Source organism: Micromesistius poutassou (genome assembly GCF_964030765.1).
Source record: "Micromesistius poutassou genome assembly, chromosome: 23".
NCBI classification, from domain to species: domain Eukaryota; kingdom Metazoa; phylum Chordata; class Actinopteri; order Gadiformes; family Gadidae; genus Micromesistius; species Micromesistius poutassou.
Genome location: NC_140293.1, coordinates 3,838,039 through 3,857,610, shown reverse-complemented (window position 1 = coordinate 3,857,610; position 19,572 = coordinate 3,838,039). Strand labels below are relative to the sequence as shown.

At 42.6% G+C, this 19,572-nt stretch overlaps 4 protein-coding genes across 7 annotated transcripts; 3 read left to right on the top strand and 1 right to left on the bottom strand.

The window, feature by feature from the left end:
• Window positions 1-292: 292 nt before the first annotated feature.
• On the bottom strand, window positions 293-2,811 carry ing2 (inhibitor of growth family, member 2). Its single transcript, XM_084487059.1, has 2 exons — window positions 2,600-2,811; window positions 293-1,637 (listed from the first exon to the last, which is right to left on the bottom strand). The coding sequence occupies exons 1-2, from the start codon at window positions 2,745-2,747 to the stop codon at window positions 925-927; spliced, it is 861 nt and encodes a 286-aa protein (XP_084343185.1). The 5' UTR covers window positions 2,748-2,811; the 3' UTR covers window positions 293-924.
• A 2,522-nt stretch (window positions 2,812-5,333) lies between these two features.
• On the top strand, window positions 5,334-13,003 carry cd68 (CD68 molecule). Its single transcript, XM_084487324.1, has 6 exons — window positions 5,334-5,468; window positions 6,582-7,309; window positions 7,797-7,916; window positions 8,398-8,467; window positions 11,082-11,249; window positions 11,935-13,003. The coding sequence occupies exons 1-6, from the start codon at window positions 5,420-5,422 to the stop codon at window positions 12,072-12,074; spliced, it is 1,275 nt and encodes a 424-aa protein (XP_084343450.1). The 5' UTR covers window positions 5,334-5,419; the 3' UTR covers window positions 12,075-13,003.
• A 182-nt stretch (window positions 13,004-13,185) lies between these two features.
• LOC311368428 (uncharacterized protein) lies at window positions 13,186-16,879 on the top strand. 4 transcript variants are annotated; one of them, XM_084487235.1, is made up of 8 exons: window positions 13,186-13,261; window positions 13,481-13,617; window positions 13,810-13,920; window positions 14,170-14,223; window positions 14,526-14,681; window positions 15,111-15,233; window positions 15,576-15,640; window positions 16,755-16,879. In XM_084487235.1, the coding sequence occupies exons 1-7, from the start codon at window positions 13,255-13,257 to the stop codon at window positions 15,621-15,623; spliced, it is 636 nt and encodes a 211-aa protein (XP_084343361.1). In that variant the 5' UTR covers window positions 13,186-13,254; the 3' UTR covers window positions 15,624-15,640; window positions 16,755-16,879. The 4 variants fall into 4 exon arrangements, with proteins under 4 accessions (XP_084343361.1, XP_084343359.1, XP_084343360.1 ...); XM_084487233.1 differs by having other exon boundaries at window positions 14,526-14,703; XM_084487234.1 differs by lacking the exon at window positions 16,755-16,879 and having other exon boundaries at window positions 15,576-16,633.
• LOC311368429 (uncharacterized protein) lies at window positions 16,760-19,505 on the top strand. The gene is made up of 7 exons (XM_084487236.1): window positions 16,760-16,883; window positions 17,098-17,234; window positions 17,379-17,495; window positions 17,788-17,841; window positions 18,128-18,292; window positions 18,760-18,882; window positions 19,225-19,505. Exons 1-7 carry the CDS (start codon window positions 16,877-16,879, stop codon window positions 19,264-19,266), a joined length of 645 nt encoding a protein of 214 aa, XP_084343362.1. The 5' UTR covers window positions 16,760-16,876; the 3' UTR covers window positions 19,267-19,505.
• The last annotated feature ends 67 nt before the right edge of the window (window positions 19,506-19,572 follow it).

The window sequence follows — 19,572 nt, the reverse complement described above, 5'->3', positions numbered from 1 at the left end:
AGACCACAGGGGTCACAGGGTCAAATGGGTATTTGGTTCACTCTCAATATCAGTGTTATTAGTTGTCGTAATTTAATAGTGTTGAAAGGACATTTGTAGCAATGGGTTGTATGGATTAATTACAAGTGAATGCAAACCATGTCAAAATTATGTAACGGCAACTCGATGATTATCATCATCTTTGCCTAGTAGTGGGGAAAGAAACAGTTCAAAGTTGGCTCATTCTTCTGTAACTTTGTTTTAATGTGCTTATTTTTGTATATATATATATCATTATGTTGTATACAAAAAACGGTGAAATCAAGGGAGTGCTTAGCAATACGATCAAGGTCCAGAGAGAGGTGAAGACCTCCTCCAGGGTCTTAATGCTGACACCTCAGACATCACAGGGAGAGGCTTCTGTTCCGAGAATCATGCGGCCCCCAGCATCCTTGATCGGGCTTAGAGACATTCAGAAGGGTTTCAATCGATTCAGGAATGACCGTTCAGAAGTTCCAATAAAAATAACTCATTAAAGACATAGAAAGACATTGCTTTGTATTAAACTAGAGTGTTATCTACAACAATCGCAAACCAAAACGGACACACAAAGTCATGTACTTTGCTCATTCATACACTGAGAACCAGAATGTTTCACGGAACAATTAAAAAAAAAAAAAAATGAGGAAATGGCTGCCCCTGACTGAGGAAATGTCACAACAACAACAACAGGATGACCGCTCCGTAGACTATAAAACCAAGCTATAGCCAGCGGTAACCACCAGTGATGTAACAGTACAACACTAACTAACAAGTCCTTTGACGGAAAGGGGGTGGGGGGGGGGTAAGCACCAGTAGGCCTACTTAAGAGTCCTCGACGGGTCTGTCCGGTCGGTCCCTCTAACGCACATTCACGGGCCAAGGCAGGACAGGACCGCCGCTGAGCTACCTCGACCGCCGGTCCTTTCTGTTCTTGTCCAGGCTTTTGTCCATTGTCTTTTCGCTGTCCCCCCGGCACTTGGGACAGTACCACTTGCCCTTGGGCTTGTAGGTGAGGCCCACGCAGGAGAAGTGGAACCACTCGATGGGACACTGCTCGTTGTCGCAGCCGATCATCTCGCCGTAGGACACCTGCTCGCACAGGCAGTAGGTGGGCTCGTTGGGGTCGATGGCGAAGTCCACGGGCGACGCGTCGCGCTCCTGCTTGGCCTTGCGCTTCTTCTTCTTCGCCGACTTGGACTTCTTCTCGCGAGGCTGCGAGCTCGGGGGCTCGTCCGCCGGGTCGTCCGCCAGCGATCCGTTGGCCGAATTGTGGCACGAGTCCCGGCTCTCGCTGTTGCGCTGCCGCCGGGGACGCCGGGCGGACGACCGCTCGGGCGGCGCCGGGGGCTCCTGGGGGGGGCCGGAGCGCCTCTCGACCGCGGCGGGGGGGCGCTCCGACTCGACGGGCTCCTGGAGGCACTGGGAGTGGCTGTCCATCTGCCGCGAGCGGTTCTCCACCAGCTCGGTCATCTGGGTGACCACGTGGATCTTCTCGTCGCCCAGCTCCTGGCTGAGGATGAGCGCGCGCTGCAGCTGCCCCTGGAGCCGCTTGCGTTGCGCGGCGTCCTGCTCGCCCTTGTAGCGCTCAAACACGTCGTCGACCTCCTGGAGCACCTCTGCAAAACAAACATGAAAAACATATCGATTTAACATTAACAAAAACACAATGCCAATATTTTTTATTACAAAACATACATAAACATTGACCGGAGAATAAAGGGTAATGAGAGAATAGGAATAGCAATTGCGTCTGTCTGTATGGCTGTCAGGATATTTCAGAGGTTCTCGTTCAAATGATCAGATCATGTGTGGAGCTCGGTCAATGTGTATCCGCTGTAAACTCTAGGAAGGAGGAAAATCTGCTCTTCCGCATTGAAGGGCGGGGCATACGTCTCCAGGAAGTGACGACTAACAAATGTTCATTGGATCGCCTCAAAGAAAAGAATAATCCGGCTGTGTAGTCGATAGTCGACGTAGTTGAACGGAGAATAACGCCTGACAAAATCGACAAAGTTCATGTACATAAAACCGTGTAGTAGTCAAAGATACCCGTACCGATGACCAGAGCGCATGCAAAATGGACTACAACTGTCCTGCCTTCGACAACAAGCGTCCATGCACTGGGATGAACGCCCTCCGACAACCCGATTCAAATAATAAAATAAAAACGCAACAACATACGTTCAGAAATCACATTTTCAGCACGCAATAACATAACGTCTCTTCGAGAGAGAAAGTTTGAAGGGCATCATGCTGCGTTTATATACACATATACATCCTGTAAAAAACGATAACAACGCGAAAACCAATGGATGTTGTGCACTGTCGCGTTCAAAACAAGTTGTTTACCGACGTCGTCCTGACTATTATTTGCTGTAATTCAGCCCGTACATTGCCTATTTTTTAACAGATAAGTCAGTCGGAGCAATAGGCGAGCGGAGCTTCGAAGTGGCGGTGGGGTTTGCAAAATGGTTATACACAAGCCACACCATTTCTGCACACCGAGTCAGAAGACGATCACAACTTAACACATCGAAAACAGAAACATTGTTGTTGGTAGAACAGGGCAATGTCTTACCTTGATACTTTGAATCTATTTCGCGTAGCAGAGAAACATTTCTTTGTATGTCCAGAGGAAGGGACTCCACACATTCCAGATAATCCTCCACATAGTTGATCAATTGTTGGGATTTCTCCGCATTTGGATAGTGGTGGTGGCCTAACATCGTTCCTACGATGCATAGAGGCACTGGATTGATATATCAAGGAATCGAACAAATGTGGTGTTGAATGCTGTGCTTATCGACTTTCGTGCTTACTGGGCAGTTCCAAGCAGCAGTTCACTTCAAACAAAACTGACGCCACTGCGCATGAGCAAACATGTTCCTTTTATGGTAATGCACCGTTGTTGCCTGTTGTATCGTACAAGGGGCGTGGTCTCATGCCTCCTCGCATTAGGATTGGCTTACAGATTTCCCGGGAAAATAACCACCAAACGTATCCAACAGAAGATGTACAGTACAATGAATGAATCGGACAGAATGATATAATATAGGCATTACAGTCCTAAGCAGAATTAACAGTTAATGTATTACTTCATTCATACTTCATTGATAACAAGGCCACTTTGAGCGAATGACAGCATGAGATATGAGGCAAACCTTTGTTTTAGCCCAAAATGCGCTAGAGGGAGGAAGGGAGATAATATGATTAGTGTCATATCGGCCATGATATCGGTTAAAGTCTTTAGTCCTAGGGGGCGGCGTTGCTCGGTTCTGAGAAAGGCTACCCCCCGTGTTTGGTTTTATCAAACACAAGCTATATGTTGATGCTTTAATATGCACTCAGACAGTAGACAGTAGACAGCACTCAGACTAGTCTTTATTATTGACAATTTTAAATTCGTAGCTCAACATTATTTTACAGATTCATTTGAATAGTAAAATGAAGAATATTAGTTGTTGTAAGTAAATGTTAAAATTGCGCAGAAGCAGAACACTTCCAAACTGCTATCATTAAACATTTATTAACATGCTAAAGTTCGAGACTAGAGAAAAACTCTCAAATGTGTTTTTGTTAAGACACACACACACACACACACACACACACACACACACACACACACACACACACACACACACACACACACACACACACACACACACACACACACACTGTGGTGGATAATCCGCATTTAACACTATAACTTAAATAAGAGAGTAGAGGAAACCGGAGCAAGAATGACAAAAGACTTTATTTTTACTCGCGAACAAGTAAGAGCAAAGCCGAGTTGGTTTGACAAAGAACTCGAGAGCTAGTCCTGGGACCCTCCTTATATCTCCCTTTCTGTCCATCAGGAATGCTGTTATTTGCGATATTTTCTGCATACATGTCTACCTAGTTTCCTAATCTGTTTGTTTTTACTCTATGTCAGTGGGTAAATAAGTTAATCAACAGACCTTATGACAGGTCATAGTTCAAGAGGGGTGGTGACTTGTCTTCTTAAGCTTTTCTTTATCATTGTTATATGTATATGGTGTATAGGCCAGATGAAAAGTATGTTAGCATAATAATGTAAGGTAAATTTTTCTTCCATAACACACACACACACACACACACACACACACACACACACACACACACACACACACACGCATGAAATCCCAGTATCCAATCCATACGTTTTTTTTTGTTTTCGATGATGCAGGACCTGACAGATGGATAGATCGGGGGCTATTTAAAAACATACATCTATTTAGATACAGGATCATATTTCGCACTGAACATATTTGATCAAAGTGAAAATGTTTCAGTTTTTTCTCTACTTGGATTCTCCTCTCGTACATATGTGTAGTATGGCTATAAGCAGGACCTTTATTATGATACGCGCTTAAACCGGATATAGTACGACGAGTCATAACTGGACCGAGGCATGATAATAAAATATCTAGCAGGACATGAGGAATAAACTTACCTAAACTCACTCGCAGACATTACGCGTAGGCCTACTTATTGGTATAGACAATTAGCAGTCCACAACACATTACTGTACTGAAATGTAAGTTTAATTAAAAAAATGTGCACGTTTGTAATAACCTTGCTAACGAATTTATCTGTTGTAATGCATGGTCGTGATGATAGTATTAAACAGTCGCAGTTCCCCATCATCACAAGGCAGGAAACGCGCTATGCAGCGTGCGCATTTACGCAAGGGGGTGCATGTCGTCCATGGGTTGGTCTGTGAGCGTGGTCTGTGTTTTTTCCACATCTTACAATGCCTCGCCATTTTCCTCGGTATACAATAACGTTTTGCATTGTTACGTTCAGTTAAAATATCAGACAACAAACCGTGGTGGCCCCCTCACAAACATTTTTTTTTCTTTTGGATTATTTCCCCCCCATTTGTTACGACAAATCCATTTTGACAACAACAAGCCTTGGAATTGGAAAAGCCCTGGATTTTTATTTATTTATATGAAACACATGCTTACATTTTGTAGATCAAAAACAGCCGCCCAGCCACCCCCATAGACAAAAAAAAACAGTTGACGTCCTATTCACAAATTGAGTTATAGGCTCAAGTTGAGTAATTGTTCAATCAAGTTGACTATCTTATCTTTGATCGAACCCACTTGGTGTAAGCCTACTACAGACTGAAGCAATGTTTGGTTTCATTTACTGTTAAATGGCGGAATCAAAAGTGGATGTCCAGCCATGTTTGTTCAGCAAACGTCCACGTGCACCCATAGGCCAATTTTAGTTTAGTTTCGTTTCGTTTCCTGGATTTTACAAAAGCTCAGCACAGCCTGCTTCCACATTGAGTTTGGTGCAGTCTCTTGAGCGAGTCGTGTGTCACTTCACTCTCAGCAACGGTCAGTCGGCCTGATCTCCAGCCACCATGAAGTGCGGACTTTTGTTATTAGTTATTATCTGCACTGCTGCCTCGGGTAAGTCGCATTCACATTAAAAACTTCTAAGCAAGTTATGATTTTATGGGTTTACACTTCTGAGAGGTCATTTTAATATAACCATGTTCAGGGCTTATAATAATATAGGCCTACCTATACGCTCGATTGACTGTACATTTAAGCGCTTATGAAAGCACGCTACTCGACATTGAGCGGTTGATGTCGAGCAGGCATGAGACCTCTTTATGAGTTTGGTTGGAGGTGTTAGGTTTCGTAGTGTTCACAGTAGCCTGGGTGACTTCCCGTTTCTATTGACTTTAAAATGCTGACAATAATCCTATCTGTTTGAAACGTGCGTGATGGCGTTTAACGAGTTTCCTTTACTGATAAATACGAATTCCAGGCTCAAATCTGTTATAAAGTCATACATTCCACTTCGGCTCGATGCTCTATAAAAGCATTTCTGAACGTGGGGTACGTGTACCCCTTGGGGTTGTTTGAGGAGGTGCAGGGGGTAGCCTACTTGGAAAATGACAAAAAAGTTACCATTTTGTTGTTTTAATGTTTTAAATGAACAATTATAAAATAATTCAACCTTCATACAATTAGTCGAATCTGAATAATGCCTCTTGCTGTGTGTGTTTTAAAGTGTGTTAAATATTCCCAATGAATGACAAAAACATAAGTGAATGACAAGCCCAATGTGTCTCACTAAACGAAGTATTTGTAACATCCATTCAATGTACGTGTTATCAAAAACATGACACTTTATATTTTTTTATCGTTTGCCCCTCCCTATTCAGAATATTTTGTGCTGGTGAAAGGGGTACTTGGCTGAAAAAGTATCTTAAAGGGGGTATTAGTAAATTAGTTTCAGAACAACTGCTTTAAGACACACTCCATACCATTCCTTAAGCCACATGGTCAAGATAATGAAGCATGTTTTATGCCTTCCCTTTAATGCGTTCTGCAGTTTATAACGTTTATGACGTTTATTTTCTGACTTTACAGCTGTCGCTAATTATCCACACTCGAAAATGTTCTTAATATTAATATTTATTAATATTGTGTAAATAATAAAAAATGATAGAAAACTGGACCAACTGGCCAGTACATTATAAACCGGATCCTCATGTGTCTCATCTTTCCCAGTTGCTGAGGACTTTATAAAGAGCAGTCCCCCGGCACCGGCGATCGCTGAGTTCCAGTTCAGCACTCCTCAAGTGGGGACCGAAGAGTTGGCAAACACAATAGAGCAGAAGCGTAAGACAACTAAACCGCGCCCCAAGACAACTAAACCGCGCCCCACGACAACGACAACTGCACAACCGACCACCACGACAACTCCGAAGCCAACCACCACAACAACTGAAAAACCCACCACAACAACTAAAAAACCCACCACAACAACTGCAAAGCCCACCACCACAACTGCAAAGCCCACCACAACAACTGCAAAGCCCACCACCACAACTCCGAAGCCAACCACCACAACAACTGAAAAACCCACCACAACAACTGAAAAACCCACCACAACAACTGAAAAAACCACCACAACAACTGAAAAACCCACCACAACAACTGAAAAACCCACCACAACAACTGAAAAAACCACCACAACAACTGAAAAACCCACCACAACAACTGAAAAAACCACCACAACAACTGAAAAAACCACCACCACCACTGAAAAAACCACCACCACCACTGGAAAGCCCACCACCACCACTGGAAAGCCCACCACCACCACCGCCAAACCGGAGCCTCCCACACCAACACCTGCTGCTACCTTGATCATGGGAAAATACAACATTACCCAAAACGGCAAAATATGTCTGCTGGCTCACATGGCTTTACAGATCCGCCTAGTTTCTGCTAAGGTACAGTATCACACACCATTTTTCTAGACTATGTAACTCCTTACTGCAGCCATTGCTTTGGTTCAGAAGGATGGGAAATCGGCACAATTGAAGTACTTAAATATAAAACACATCCACGCACCAATGCTCAACCAGCCCAGGGATCCATCCTTACCACTCCTTTTCATTATAGTTTCACATACATGTTCAGTTTACGGTGGTCACTTTGCATTGTAAGATATTATGTTACCAAACAAGCACCAACACAGACATAATTCAAACACCATTAATTGATATCAGTCCAACACCAGGCGAAATATCGTATTGTACCAGAGAATAAGCCTCATTCCAAAAGTCTGCTTCCAAGAGCTTCATGAGCAACGTAATGTTCTGATGTTTCGGCAGAACCAACATTTCCTCAATCGCAAGTCCTCAATCGCAATCCTACTTCATGCTTCCTAATGTTATATGTAATAAAAATAACCTGTTTCTCTCTTTCTATGTCAAGGCTAACGGAACCTTTATCATTCAGCCAAACATAACAAAAACATCTGGGTCTTGTCAAGAGAAAACTGCCTCTCTTAACATTACCTTTCAGCAAGGGTTCATAATGTTCAACTACGACAAGGTAATTATGGCCTATCACTAATCTGAAATTAAAACCGTAACAATGACATAAATGTTGTATTGGTGGCAGATAACTTCTACCATTTTTTACCTTGATTTTCTTACATCAAGTGTGCCTGAAAGTTGTATTTTATTGGGTGTAGGTATTTAATGCAACAAAATATAACCATTTAGCAATGTAGGTTTTCATAAGGGAACTTGCTTTACAAATTTAAGGTAGTGGTCATGTTTTACTGAGAGTCACTAACATGTGACATGGAAACAGTCACATCCCCAGTCTGGGGACAAATTATTCAAAATATGTGCATCTATCTTTGGTTGTGCATCACATTCCACGTGAGCTTTCTTGGGTCATCACATCACAAGACTTGACCATGATGGCCTGATTTTTTTATTACAATGTCAACATCCAAATCCAAAAAAAGCTAAAGCTTTCACTATTAACTCATGAGCTTGTGTCTTTTTATCGGTTTTCTTTCCAGAACACCACTGGAAATAGCGTCTATGTGAAGGACTTGTCCTTCAGCCTCCTCTACCCCTTCAGCACAACAGGTAGGCAAACTCCACCTGTACCACCCTAAGCACCATGTGACCAGAGTGCACCATGGAGCTAGGCTAGTGTCTGTCGTAACATTGGTGACCTGCGTTTGACATGGTATGTTTACAGCCAGTTAATGATTGACACATTGTCAGACTACTTGTGACTACTTGCTATGGCACAATAACAATATCAACACACTCCCAAACTAAATCCATTCCCACTCCGCAAGTAGTTCCCTTGCAGGGTCTGCCATTTATTATTATTATTTTTTTACTATTAATAGATCCGATGCCACTCACTGCTGAGCTCTGTTCATTGTCAAGCAGACGAACGAGTCAGACCCAATAATGGGATCAATCCATTAGCAGGGCGTACCAACGTGTCTGCGGAAAAAATAATAATAATCAGGTTCGCGTTTGCGTGGTCTGACATTTCCCAAGATCGGAGCGGCGCTTTCACTCTAATCACACCAGTAAGCCAATCAGAAATAGGGTAGGGGCTAGTCTTGGGTTTTGGCAAGTCATATCGATCCAGATTCAGCAGTCACTCCACGTGCAAATGTGTTTTGTTTTTACCATCAGTGTTTGGAATAACGCAGTTTCAGTAACGGGGTAATCTAACTAATTACTGTTTCCGTCGTTACAACGCCGTTATCGTTACTGAATGTTAAATGCGGTGCGTTACTATGAATTGATTGAATAAACTGCGTAATCCGAACGCACCCCTGGCTCCATACACAAACTGCTAGTGAGGAGACCAGGTGGGTTAACAATAGGGTTGGGTACAGAGAACCGAGAACCGAGTGGTACCGGGGGCAACATGGTCGGTTCTACCTGGACCGAAAGACTACATTTCTTTCGGTGCCTCGTTTCGGTGTCGCAACAATCCTCTCGCCCTCTTGTGGTCGGAAAAAATGCAGAGCACTTTCCTCTCCTGCTGCCCAGCTGCAGCCTTCATAAAACGCTCTAAAATATGGCTTTACTTTACTAAAACAAAAAATGAGCAGCACATAACGGCGTTAGGTAACGCTGTTATTTTTTCAGTAACGGGGTAATCTAACTAATTACTGTTTCCGTCGTTACAACGCCGTTATCGTTACTGAACGTTAAATGCGGTGCGTTACTATGAATTGATTGAATAAACTGTGTAATCCGAATGCACCCCTGGCTCCACACACAAACTGCTAGGAGACCGGGTGGGTTAACAACGAGATAAGCGATTATGATTGGCTAAGGCAGAGTCATGTTTCATGGTAGCCAATCGGAGTCAGTGTTTTTACACACAAGCCAGGCCATGCGCAGTAGTGCACCACACACACCAAACAGATTCGAAGAAGCAGCAGAGACGGCGAGTCCGGAGCAATCCGATGAAAAGTTGGCATTTTCAAGGTGGAGATATAAGCACTAATTCATTGAGGTCAAAGGCAAGAACGTGCATGTAAAGTGTACATCTCACAACGACACACGCATCTATAAAGCTACTTTTTTTTTTTTACAGTAACGCAAATAGTTACCTTTTCAAAGAATTTTCAAAGAATCAGTGTTGGCATGGCATTTCTATAAAAAAAATAAAAAGTATCGATTTCGGAACCATTTAGGAACCGGCATCGGTTTACAGGAATCGAAATAGAACTGGAATCAAAATATTTCTAACGATACCCAACCCTAGTTAACAACGAGATAAGCGATTATGATTGGCTAAGGCAGAGTCATGTTTCATGGTAGCCAATCGGAGCCAGTGTTTTTACACACAAGCCAGGCCACACGCACCACACACAAACAGATTTGAAGAAGCAGCAGAGATGTCGAGTCCGGAGCAATCCGATGAAAAGTTGGCATTTTCAAGGTGGAGATATAAGCACTAATTCATTGAGGTCAAAGGCAAGAACGTGCATGTAAAGTGTACATCTCACAACGACACACGCATCTATAAAGCGACTTTTTTTTTTACAGTAACGCAAATAATTACTTTCCCTGGTAACTAGTTACTTTTATTATAGAGTAATTCAGTTATTGGAGGATAAACCCGCCCTTACGCATCTGTCTGTCTCGAGGCAGCATGCGAGCTATCTTATAATATCTTATCTTTAGTAAGCTATATTTTTTCGTTTTCTATTAAATTAGGTATTCTATTAGTATTCTCTTAATAGCAAATTGTTTTGAATAAACAACTTTAGGGTTGTAGTATTATATACGTTTTTGTTGCACTGTAACTGTTTCAAAATGTATTTAAAATAAATTGTGCATATTTTGCAGAAAAATTAATGTCACCTTGTTCATGCCCTTTGTGATGGAAAAATCTACATGTTTGTTTTTATAACTTAGGCCTTGTTCTTTCCTTTCGCGTATTGTCTTGCCATCCTGCCTTTCCCCAGAGTCGACTATTCATTGACTTTTGTGCTTGATTCAGCCACCTCACAAGTGAGCGATGTCGTCAAAATATTATCCCATGTGCTCTGGTCAGCTGTCCCACCTTCCTCCTTAGAATCAATGCCTTTGTGCTGTGGTCGGCGGTCCCACCTTCCCTTCTCTATGGGTTGCCGGCCTACCTTCCTTAGAGTCGCTTACCTCCCAGGGAAAAAAGTTCAGGCTCATGATTTTTTTTCTACTATCACCCCTGCATTAGACAAGTACTCCGCACACAACGAGTCCCTGCATCTGTTCACTGCCCGGGTCAGACACTCCTACTCCTGCAGGAGCGAGTCCGTCAACATGGGCAACGGACTCTTCCTGGACGTCACTCAAGCCCAGATGCAGGCCTTCAACTTCACCACAAACAACGAGTTTGACGTTTGTACGTTTTCCAAATCTAAAGGTTTCTCTTTTCGCAAACGGGCGGGTACACTAGAGGAACGGCCGCGCTGGGTAAATGGACCAGGGTGGACCTCAGTGATCCACTCTGCGTCGGGTGTCAGGGGAAGCCTGTAGGAATAGGACTGTTGGTCACCAAGCAGACAGAGCATGTGAGCAGGGTAGGTTTGAGGTGTCCACATCTGCAGATTAACATCCTGGTTATCAGACAAATGAGGAAATGAGGACTAAGAAGAAGTAAGAAGAAGAAGAAGAAAAACAACCATTCATTAGAATGACTTTTCTTCTCTTGGGGATAATAGAGAACATGAGTTGGGGCAGTTTAAGATCAAAACACAACACAAATTAAGGAAATGATTAAGTGTAAGGGAACAATAGTGTGTAATTATGTGTAATTGTTCGGGTTCCTTGTTTACTTAACATCCTTATCGGACTATAGCTGCCCCCGTATATCAGAATCAGGCAACTTTATGGCAAGAAATACAGGTATTTGTTTTGGTCCAACTGCATACTTAAAACTGCAACATGAAATAAGGTGCAAAGATCACAAAAATGCAAAAGATAAGACAACCCTGAAAAAAGCACCACAATTTCTTTTGAAACGGTTAGACCAAACAGGGGTAAGAACTACGACCTAACGCATGTGCGTGGCTCCCTGTGTGTTTCAGCCGACCCCTGCCCAGCGGACGTCCCCACCTACAGCGTGGCCATCGCGGTGGGGGTCATCCTCCTGGTGCTCATCATCATCGTGGTGGTGGCTTACGTAGTGGGCAGAAGAAGGAGAGCCAACGGCTATCAGGCACTTTGAGCTTTGATCCCGTCCGGAGTGGCCGTCGTGGATATGCTACATCCTGCCCAAAGAAATCTAACTGCTCTGAACAAAGGCTACGCAATTGCTCTTATCTAATTGGCTACATTTGGTGACAGGTGATGTCAGAATTGATGTGGCTGCACAATTTATAACCAATTAGATTCGTACGATGGCGAATGCCATATGAACCCCCTCAGATGAGTTGGGGTCGATAGTTAGAAATAGTTCCCGAAGTAAGCATGGCATATGTGTGTGTGATGTGTCCGCTTTTTGGATTACATCGTGGATCATAACATCCTAGTTTTTCTACATTGCTTCGCCCAGTGGCATAATGGAGCATGATTACGTCCTCACCAATCAATGCTGGATAACCGAAATACGCAAACACACACTCTGACACACTTTCATCTATTTCATGAAAGAAAGTGTCCAGCTGCAAATCTTTTTGAGTGGTTGATTGTTTTGTTGTGTCAGAAATTATGTGCTATGATTTCCAAAATAGATTCATATAATTTGAGCAGGGCCAATGTGCTTATGATTAAAAAGGGAATAATGTAACGCACTGTTTTGTGTAAAGGGAATATCATTCTTGGTCAAACCTTATTGAATTGAGATTAATGTTCATATCAAGCCAGTGTCTGAATGTAGCTTAATGTGAAAACGAATGTGCATCTGCTAATTATGCCCATACCTAATTATGTCTATATTACAAAACCCAGTAACCCTGTACAAATACTGAAACACAAATAATTAATTTAAAAGTGCAGCTTTGTTGCTTTGTTATGTCATACATTTTATCCATGAGTCCAGCTTTTCATGAAGTGATTTTAGTCTAGGCTACTGGCCTTTTTGTAATGTGTCCAACTGATAAAGACCATCTATATACAACCTCCCGTAACAATTTTTAATAAAAGTATTCAGTCTGATTGCGTGTCTCTATCTGAACATTTCACACACTGAGGCACTTCATTTCTGAAATCAAGCTTAAGTGTTTTTTTTAATCTACTGTTAGGCCTATCAAAAAGTTGTTTTAACGTTATATCGGAGACAGGAAATAAGAGGGGGGAGCAGATGTGTCAATCCCAATCCCAATTCCAGACCAAAGGGGCGGAAAGCTGCGCTCAGACAGAGGATCCAAGGGAGCGGAGCAGAATAACGGGGACGATAGACCGTTATCATGGCAGGTAACATTACGCAATGCTTTGCTTCGTTTGTGTGTAAACAATAAGTAGATCCCTTTGTTAATTAATTAATTATGTTATTGTGGGTTGTGAATTTACAAATTGCATCAGTATACGCAGTTACTTTAGGATGTTCCTTCCGTCTGAGTTTTGTTTGTTAAGAAATTCCCTTATAACTATTGTACAACCATTCCGACGCGTTTTTCATTTTCTGATTTCCAGACAGGGAAGAGGGAACAAGAACAACGGGGGGCAGCCCTCCGATGGAGGTTGAGCAAGGTCCTCTGGTCTCGGTGACGTTCCAGAGGAACCCCGCACGCAAACAGAAGTATCTGGAGGCCCAACCCAAAGAGTTAGGGGTACAAAACATTCACAGTGTGTGTGTGTGTGTGTGTGTGTGTGTGTGTGTGTGTGTGTGTGTGTGTGTGTGTGTGTGTGTGTGTGTGTGTGTGTGTGTGTGTGTGTGTGTGTGTGTGCGTGCGTGCGTGTGCGTGTGTTCAAAAGCGTGTTAAGATGTCAACCCAAACTATTTATTGTCTACTCTCCCCAAGATCACCCAGATATGCCTCAGTTTATATCAGATGTCCTGGGTGTGTACGATGATCACCCTCGTGCCTGGCGAAACCGTTCTTAGGGTACTTTTCATCATTGCCTCTGTAGTGGTGAGTATCACAGGGCTGCCAACTTTTGGGTTTTCGCTGGCGTGAGATTCTGTAGAATCTTGTAATGCATACCTTATAGCAGGGTCCGCGGGTGTAAACGTTGACTGTGGGGGGGGGGGGGGGGGGGGGGGAATCGGGATTGTTGACTAAAATATTTGTAAACTATATTGCTGGGGCCAACGGTGGTGAGCCAATTAACCTTGGTGTCATTACACAGGGGATTGACTGTCCTTTGCATTTATTTCCCAGGTTATACTAGCTGGAAGTCTGGCCATCGCTGCTAAGACACTCCACATTCCCACTGTAAGTGAACTGTAAAACATTTTAAAAAATAAAAATAAATATATATATTCTTTCTGACACCGGCCCAATTCACTAACTTTGTAGAACTGCGCAGAGAATGTTTAAATCACAAAGTTAACTTAGTCTTGAACCAATGACAAACATATCTGATCATCAAACTTATACAAACGGTATTCAACACAACATATTGTGTGTAGCCATCGTCGTTCAAACAGAACCGTCTCCTGTTCCAAGTTCAAATCCTATCAAACAGACATATAGCTGGGGATTTCCCCTTCTGATTCCCCGCCGTGTGTCCACAGCTGAGAGCCTGCCTTACCATGCAGATCCTGGCCATCGCTGCCTCCGGATTCTCCATGATCCTCATGCTATCGCAGTTTGAGAACCGCCAATCGCCGGGCTGCTGGTTCGACTACGATCACCGCAATGAGACGAGGAACATTTGCGAAAAAATGGAAGCAAGTAGCACCGTCTCCCATAGTACATTTTTTACATTTATAACGATGTGGGAAACATTGGGAATATTGTGTAATCCAAGTCGGAAGTGGGCCAAAAATGTTGTGTCTACCAGGAAGTTGGATAAAATGTTTTACTTTAGTATTCATTTTTGGTCTTTGGGAATCCCAGAAGGGAAATGTGGGTGTCATAAAGAACAGACAGTAGTAGGCATATGATTGAAAAATATAAATATAAAAAATATATATAAAATAAATACCAAAAATATGTTCATGTAAGTCTTGTTCATGTAAGTGCAAAAAAGAAAGTTGAGGTAGACATAAATAAAGGTCAAAGCTACAGTTGGAAACTATATTGAGGTGGGACCCTGGCCTGTAGCCATCTGTTAGCTGCTGTGGAAGGCTGAAGGCCCCCTGTGTGTTCACCAACAGCATGCCTTCAATCACCTGCACGCGGGAGGCACACTGGTGCAGACGGCGCTGGTGGCTATCTCCGTTACCCTGGCGGCCTACTGCTGCAAAGTGATCAACTGTTGTTCACAGGGATCCAGAATGGTGAGCCAAGGGGAGAGGGGGACAGGTCTAACAACACAAGCAAAGCTTACTTCTTCTGGGGCTTATTTCAAACCTTGGGACCCCAACTCGTCCTTGGGGTTTAGTAGGCTATTTTGTAATCGCACAAATCAAATTGGTTAGAATTGGTGCAAAGCGATGTCACTTTTTGACATTGTCCTTCACCCGATGTAGAATATTGGATAAGGGAACCTTGCATAACCTCGTTTCCTGTGGTTTGATTTGTATTGTTTGTTAAAATTTGGACAGTGAACACAAATTCAACAGCTTTAACCAGTGGGCGACTTCAGTGGGTTCTCATTGTGATTGTGTTTTCCCTTCCAGCCGGTGATCACTGTACAAGCCCCTACCAACCCTTCTCCCCCTGAATGAAGACAGATGCTTTGCAAGTAAAGAGGAATCACTGACTAACACATCCATTAAAACCACATATATTGTTTACTACAGATGTTGAGGCAACATGCATAGTATTGGCATCGATTTGTTGTTGACAGCATTAGGTTTTACCGATTCACCTTCTGACATTTAGCCATATCCTTCAGATGGTCACCATTCTGGTACCAAGTTTTAACTCTTAGTAAATCGTAAATATTTGCAATATGTAAACCAACACATTCATAGATAAAGCCATATGTAGCAGTTATCCCTGTTTCACACCACCTAGGTGACTATACTATGGTTACTATAGTTAACCCGTTTATTTCAGTTTGTTGACTTGTAACAGTCAGAGCAGGGGTTCAGTACTGTCATGTCAGAGCTCTCTTGGATGTGTGTGGTGATGGCTGGTTTAACCTTTTTGATGCACCACAGGTGTGCCTAACCCAGAGTTGTATCAGTCTGACTTGGGCCAGGTGAGGCTGCTTAAACCAGCCATAACCACACACTCCACACCGTACTAATAAATCATTTAAAATCATTTTCAGCATTGAATAGAATACTATCTTTATCAGATAAGTATTTTTGTGCTATGATATCCAAAATAGATTCATATAATTCGAGCAGGGTCAATGTGCTTATGATTAAAGAGGGAATAATGTAACGCATGGTTTTGTGTTAAGGGAATATCAATTCTTGGTGAAACCTTGTTGAATGGAGATAAATCAAGCCAGTGTCTAAATGTAGCTTAGTATGAAAACGAATGTGCATCTGCTAATTCTGCCTGTCTATATTACAAAACTGTACAAATAACAAAACACAAATTATTATTTTAAAAGTGCAGCTTTGTTGCTATGTTATGTCATACATTTCATCCATGAGTCCAGCTTTTCATGAAGTGATTTTAGTCTAGGCTACTGGCCTTTTTGTAATGTGTCTTTCCAACTGATAAAGACCATCTATATACAACCTCCCGTAACAATTTTTAATAAAAGTATTCAGTCTGATTGCGTGTCTGTCTATCTGATAATTGCACACACTGAGGCACTCCATTTCTGAAATCAAACTTAAAAGTGTTTTTTTATCTTCTGTTATCAAAAAGCTGTTTTAACGTTATATCGGAGACAGGAAATAAGAGGGGCGAGCAGATGTGTCAATCCCAATCCCCATTCCAGACCAAAGGGGCGGGGCTGCGCTCAGACAGGATCGAAGGGAGCGGAGCAGAATAACGGGGACGATAGACCGTTATCATGGCAGGTAAAATTACGCAATGCTTTGCTTCGTTTGTGTGTAAACAACAAGTAGATCCCTTTGTTAACGATTGTGGGTTGTGAATTGACAAATTGCATCAGTATACGCAGTTAGTTACTTTAGAATTTTCCTTCCGTCCGAGTTTTGTTAGTCTGTTAAGAAACTCCCTTCTAACTATTGTGCAACCATTCCGATGCGTTTTTCATTTTCTGATTTCCAGACAGGGAAGAGGGAACAAGAACAACGGGGGGCAGCCCTCCGATGGAGGTTGAGCAAGGTCCTCTAATCTCGGTGACGTTCCAGAAGAACCCCGCACGCAAACAGAAGTATCTGGAGGCCCAACCCAAAGAGTTAGGGGTACAAAACATTAATTCTAGTGTGTGTGTGTGTGTGTGTGTGTGTGTGTGTGTGTGTGTGTGTGTGTGTGTGTGTGCGTGTGCGTGCGTGGTCATTAGCGTGTTAAGATGTCAACCCAAACTATTTCTTGTCTACTCTCCCAAGATCACCCAGATATGCCTCAGTTTATATCAGATATCCTGGGTGTGTACCATGATGTCCGTCGAAGTCGGGCATGGCGAACCCGTTCTTAGGGTACTTTTCATCATTGCCTCTGTAGTGGTGAGTATCATATACTGTTTGATTAGAAAAATTGGGTCCCATATTGGGTCTAATGTTCAAATTCCGATTTTTTTTTAACGTCAGCTACGAAGTGATGAATAAACTAAAAACTAAAACTAGGATAGGTAAACGAAATGTCAACCTGTATTTTGCTTTTTTCGATGTAGGAAAATTAATCAAAAAACATCCACAAAATATATTTTAACTATATTGCTGGGGGCAACGGTGGTGAGCCATTTAACCTTGGTGTCTTCAGACAGGGGATTGACTGTCCTTTGCATTTATTTCCCAGGTGATACTAGCTGGAAGTCTGGCCATCGCTGCTAAGACGCTCCACATTCCCACTGTAAGTGAACTGTAAAAAATAAAAAATAAAAAATATATATATACACAGTACATTCTTTCTGACACCGGCCCAATTCACTAACTTTGTAGAACTGTGCAGATAATGTATACATCCCAAAGTAAACCTGGACTTATGGCAAACATCATATCTGATCAAACTGTGTTCAACATATTGTGTGTAGCCATCATCGTTCAAACACAACCGTCTCCAGTTCCAAGTTCAAATCCTATCAAACAGACATATAGCTGGGGATTTCCCCTTCTGATTCCCCGCCGTGTGTCCACAGCTGAGTGCCTGCCTTGCCATGCAGATCCTGGCCATCCCTGCCTCCGGATTCTCCATGATCCTCATGCTATCGCAGTTTGAGAACCGCCGTATGCATGGCTGCTGGTTCGACTACGACCACCACAATGAGACGACCAACCAGCAAAGCCTTTGCGAAAATATGAATGCAAGTAGCACCGTCTCCCATAGTACATTTTATACATTTATAACGATGTGGGAAACATTGGGAATATTGTGTAATCCAAGTCGGAAGTGGGCCAAAAATGTTGTATCTGCCAGGAAGTTGGATAAAATTTGTTTTTTTTGGTATTCATTTTTGGTCTTTAGGAATCCCAGAAGGGAAATGTGGGTGTCATAGCAGAAACCACAGACAGTAGTAGACATATAAATGTGTCACATTGATTGAAAAATATAAATATAAAAATATATATAAAAGAAATACCAAAAATGTGTCATAAGTGTTGTTCATGTAGGTCAATGTTCATGTTCATGCAAGTGCAAAAAAGAAAGTTGAGGTAGACATAAATAAAGGTCAAAGATACAGTTGGAAACTATATTGAGGTGGGACCCTGGCCTGTAGCCATCTGTTAGCTGCTGTGGAAGGCTGAAGGCCCCCTGTGTGTTCACCAACAGCATGCCTTCAATCACCTGCACGCGGGAGGCACACTGGTGCAGACGGCGCTGGTGGCTATCTCCGTTACCCTGGCGGCCTACTGCTGCAAAGTGATCAACTGTTGTTCACAGGGATCCAGAATGGTGAGCCAAGGGGAGAGGGGGACAGGTCTAACAACACAAGCAAAGCTTACTTCTTCTGGGGCTTATTTCAAACCTTGGGACCCCAACTCATCCTTGGGGTTGAGTAGGTTATTTTGCAATCGCACAAATCAAATTGGTTAGAATTGGTGCAAAGCGATGTCACTTTTTGACATTGTCCTTCACCCGATGTAGAATATTGGATAAGGGAACCTTGCATAACCTCGTTTCCTGTGGTTTGATTTGTATCGTTTGTTAAAATTTGGACAGTGAACACAAATTCAACAGCTTTAACCAGTGGGCGACTTCAGTGGGTTCTCATTGTGATTGTGTTTTCCCTTCCAGCCAGTGATTACTGTACAAGCCCCTACCAACCCTCCTGAATGAAGACACTTTGCAAGTAAAGAGGAATCACTGACTAACACATCCATTAAAACCACATTTATTGTTTACTTACTATTGGCATCGATTTGTTGTCTGATTAACCTTCTGACATTTAGGAATCCAACTGATCCTTCAGATTGTCATCATTCTGGTACCAAGTTGTATATTAACTCTTGTGAATATTTGCAATATGTAAACCATTCTTTTAACACATTCATATATAAAGCCATATGTAGCAGTTATCCCTGTTTCACACCACCTAGTCAGAGTTTGTTGGCTTGTAACAGTCAGAGCAGGTGTGTATGCTCT

Excerpts from the sequence above, each read along its gene's own strand:
- ing2 (XM_084487059.1), bottom strand. The coding sequence starts at position 2,747 with ATGTTAGGCCACCACCACTATCCAAATGCGGAGAAATCCCAACAATTG. Across the intron at positions 1,638-2,599 it reads AATAGATTCAAAGTATCAAG|AGGTGCTCCAGGAGGTCGAC; the intron begins GTAAGACATTGC and ends TTTGTTTTGCAG.
- cd68 (XM_084487324.1), top strand. The coding sequence starts at position 5,420 with ATGAAGTGCGGACTTTTGTTATTAGTTATTATCTGCACTGCTGCCTCG. Across the intron at positions 7,917-8,397 it reads TAATGTTCAACTACGACAAG|AACACCACTGGAAATAGCGT; the intron begins GTAATTATGGCC and ends TTTTCTTTCCAG. Across the intron at positions 8,468-11,081 it reads CTACCCCTTCAGCACAACAG|ACAAGTACTCCGCACACAAC; the intron begins GTAGGCAAACTC and ends CCCCTGCATTAG.
- LOC311368428 (XM_084487233.1), top strand. Across the intron at positions 13,921-14,169 it reads TCATCATTGCCTCTGTAGTG|GTTATACTAGCTGGAAGTCT; the intron begins GTGAGTATCACA and ends TTTATTTCCCAG. Across the intron at positions 15,234-15,575 it reads GTTCACAGGGATCCAGAATG|CCGGTGATCACTGTACAAGC; the intron begins GTGAGCCAAGGG and ends TTTCCCTTCCAG.
- LOC311368429 (XM_084487236.1), top strand. Across the intron at positions 17,235-17,378 it reads CCCAACCCAAAGAGTTAGGG|ATCACCCAGATATGCCTCAG; the intron begins GTACAAAACATT and ends TACTCTCCCAAG. Across the intron at positions 17,496-17,787 it reads TCATCATTGCCTCTGTAGTG|GTGATACTAGCTGGAAGTCT; the intron begins GTGAGTATCATA and ends TTTATTTCCCAG.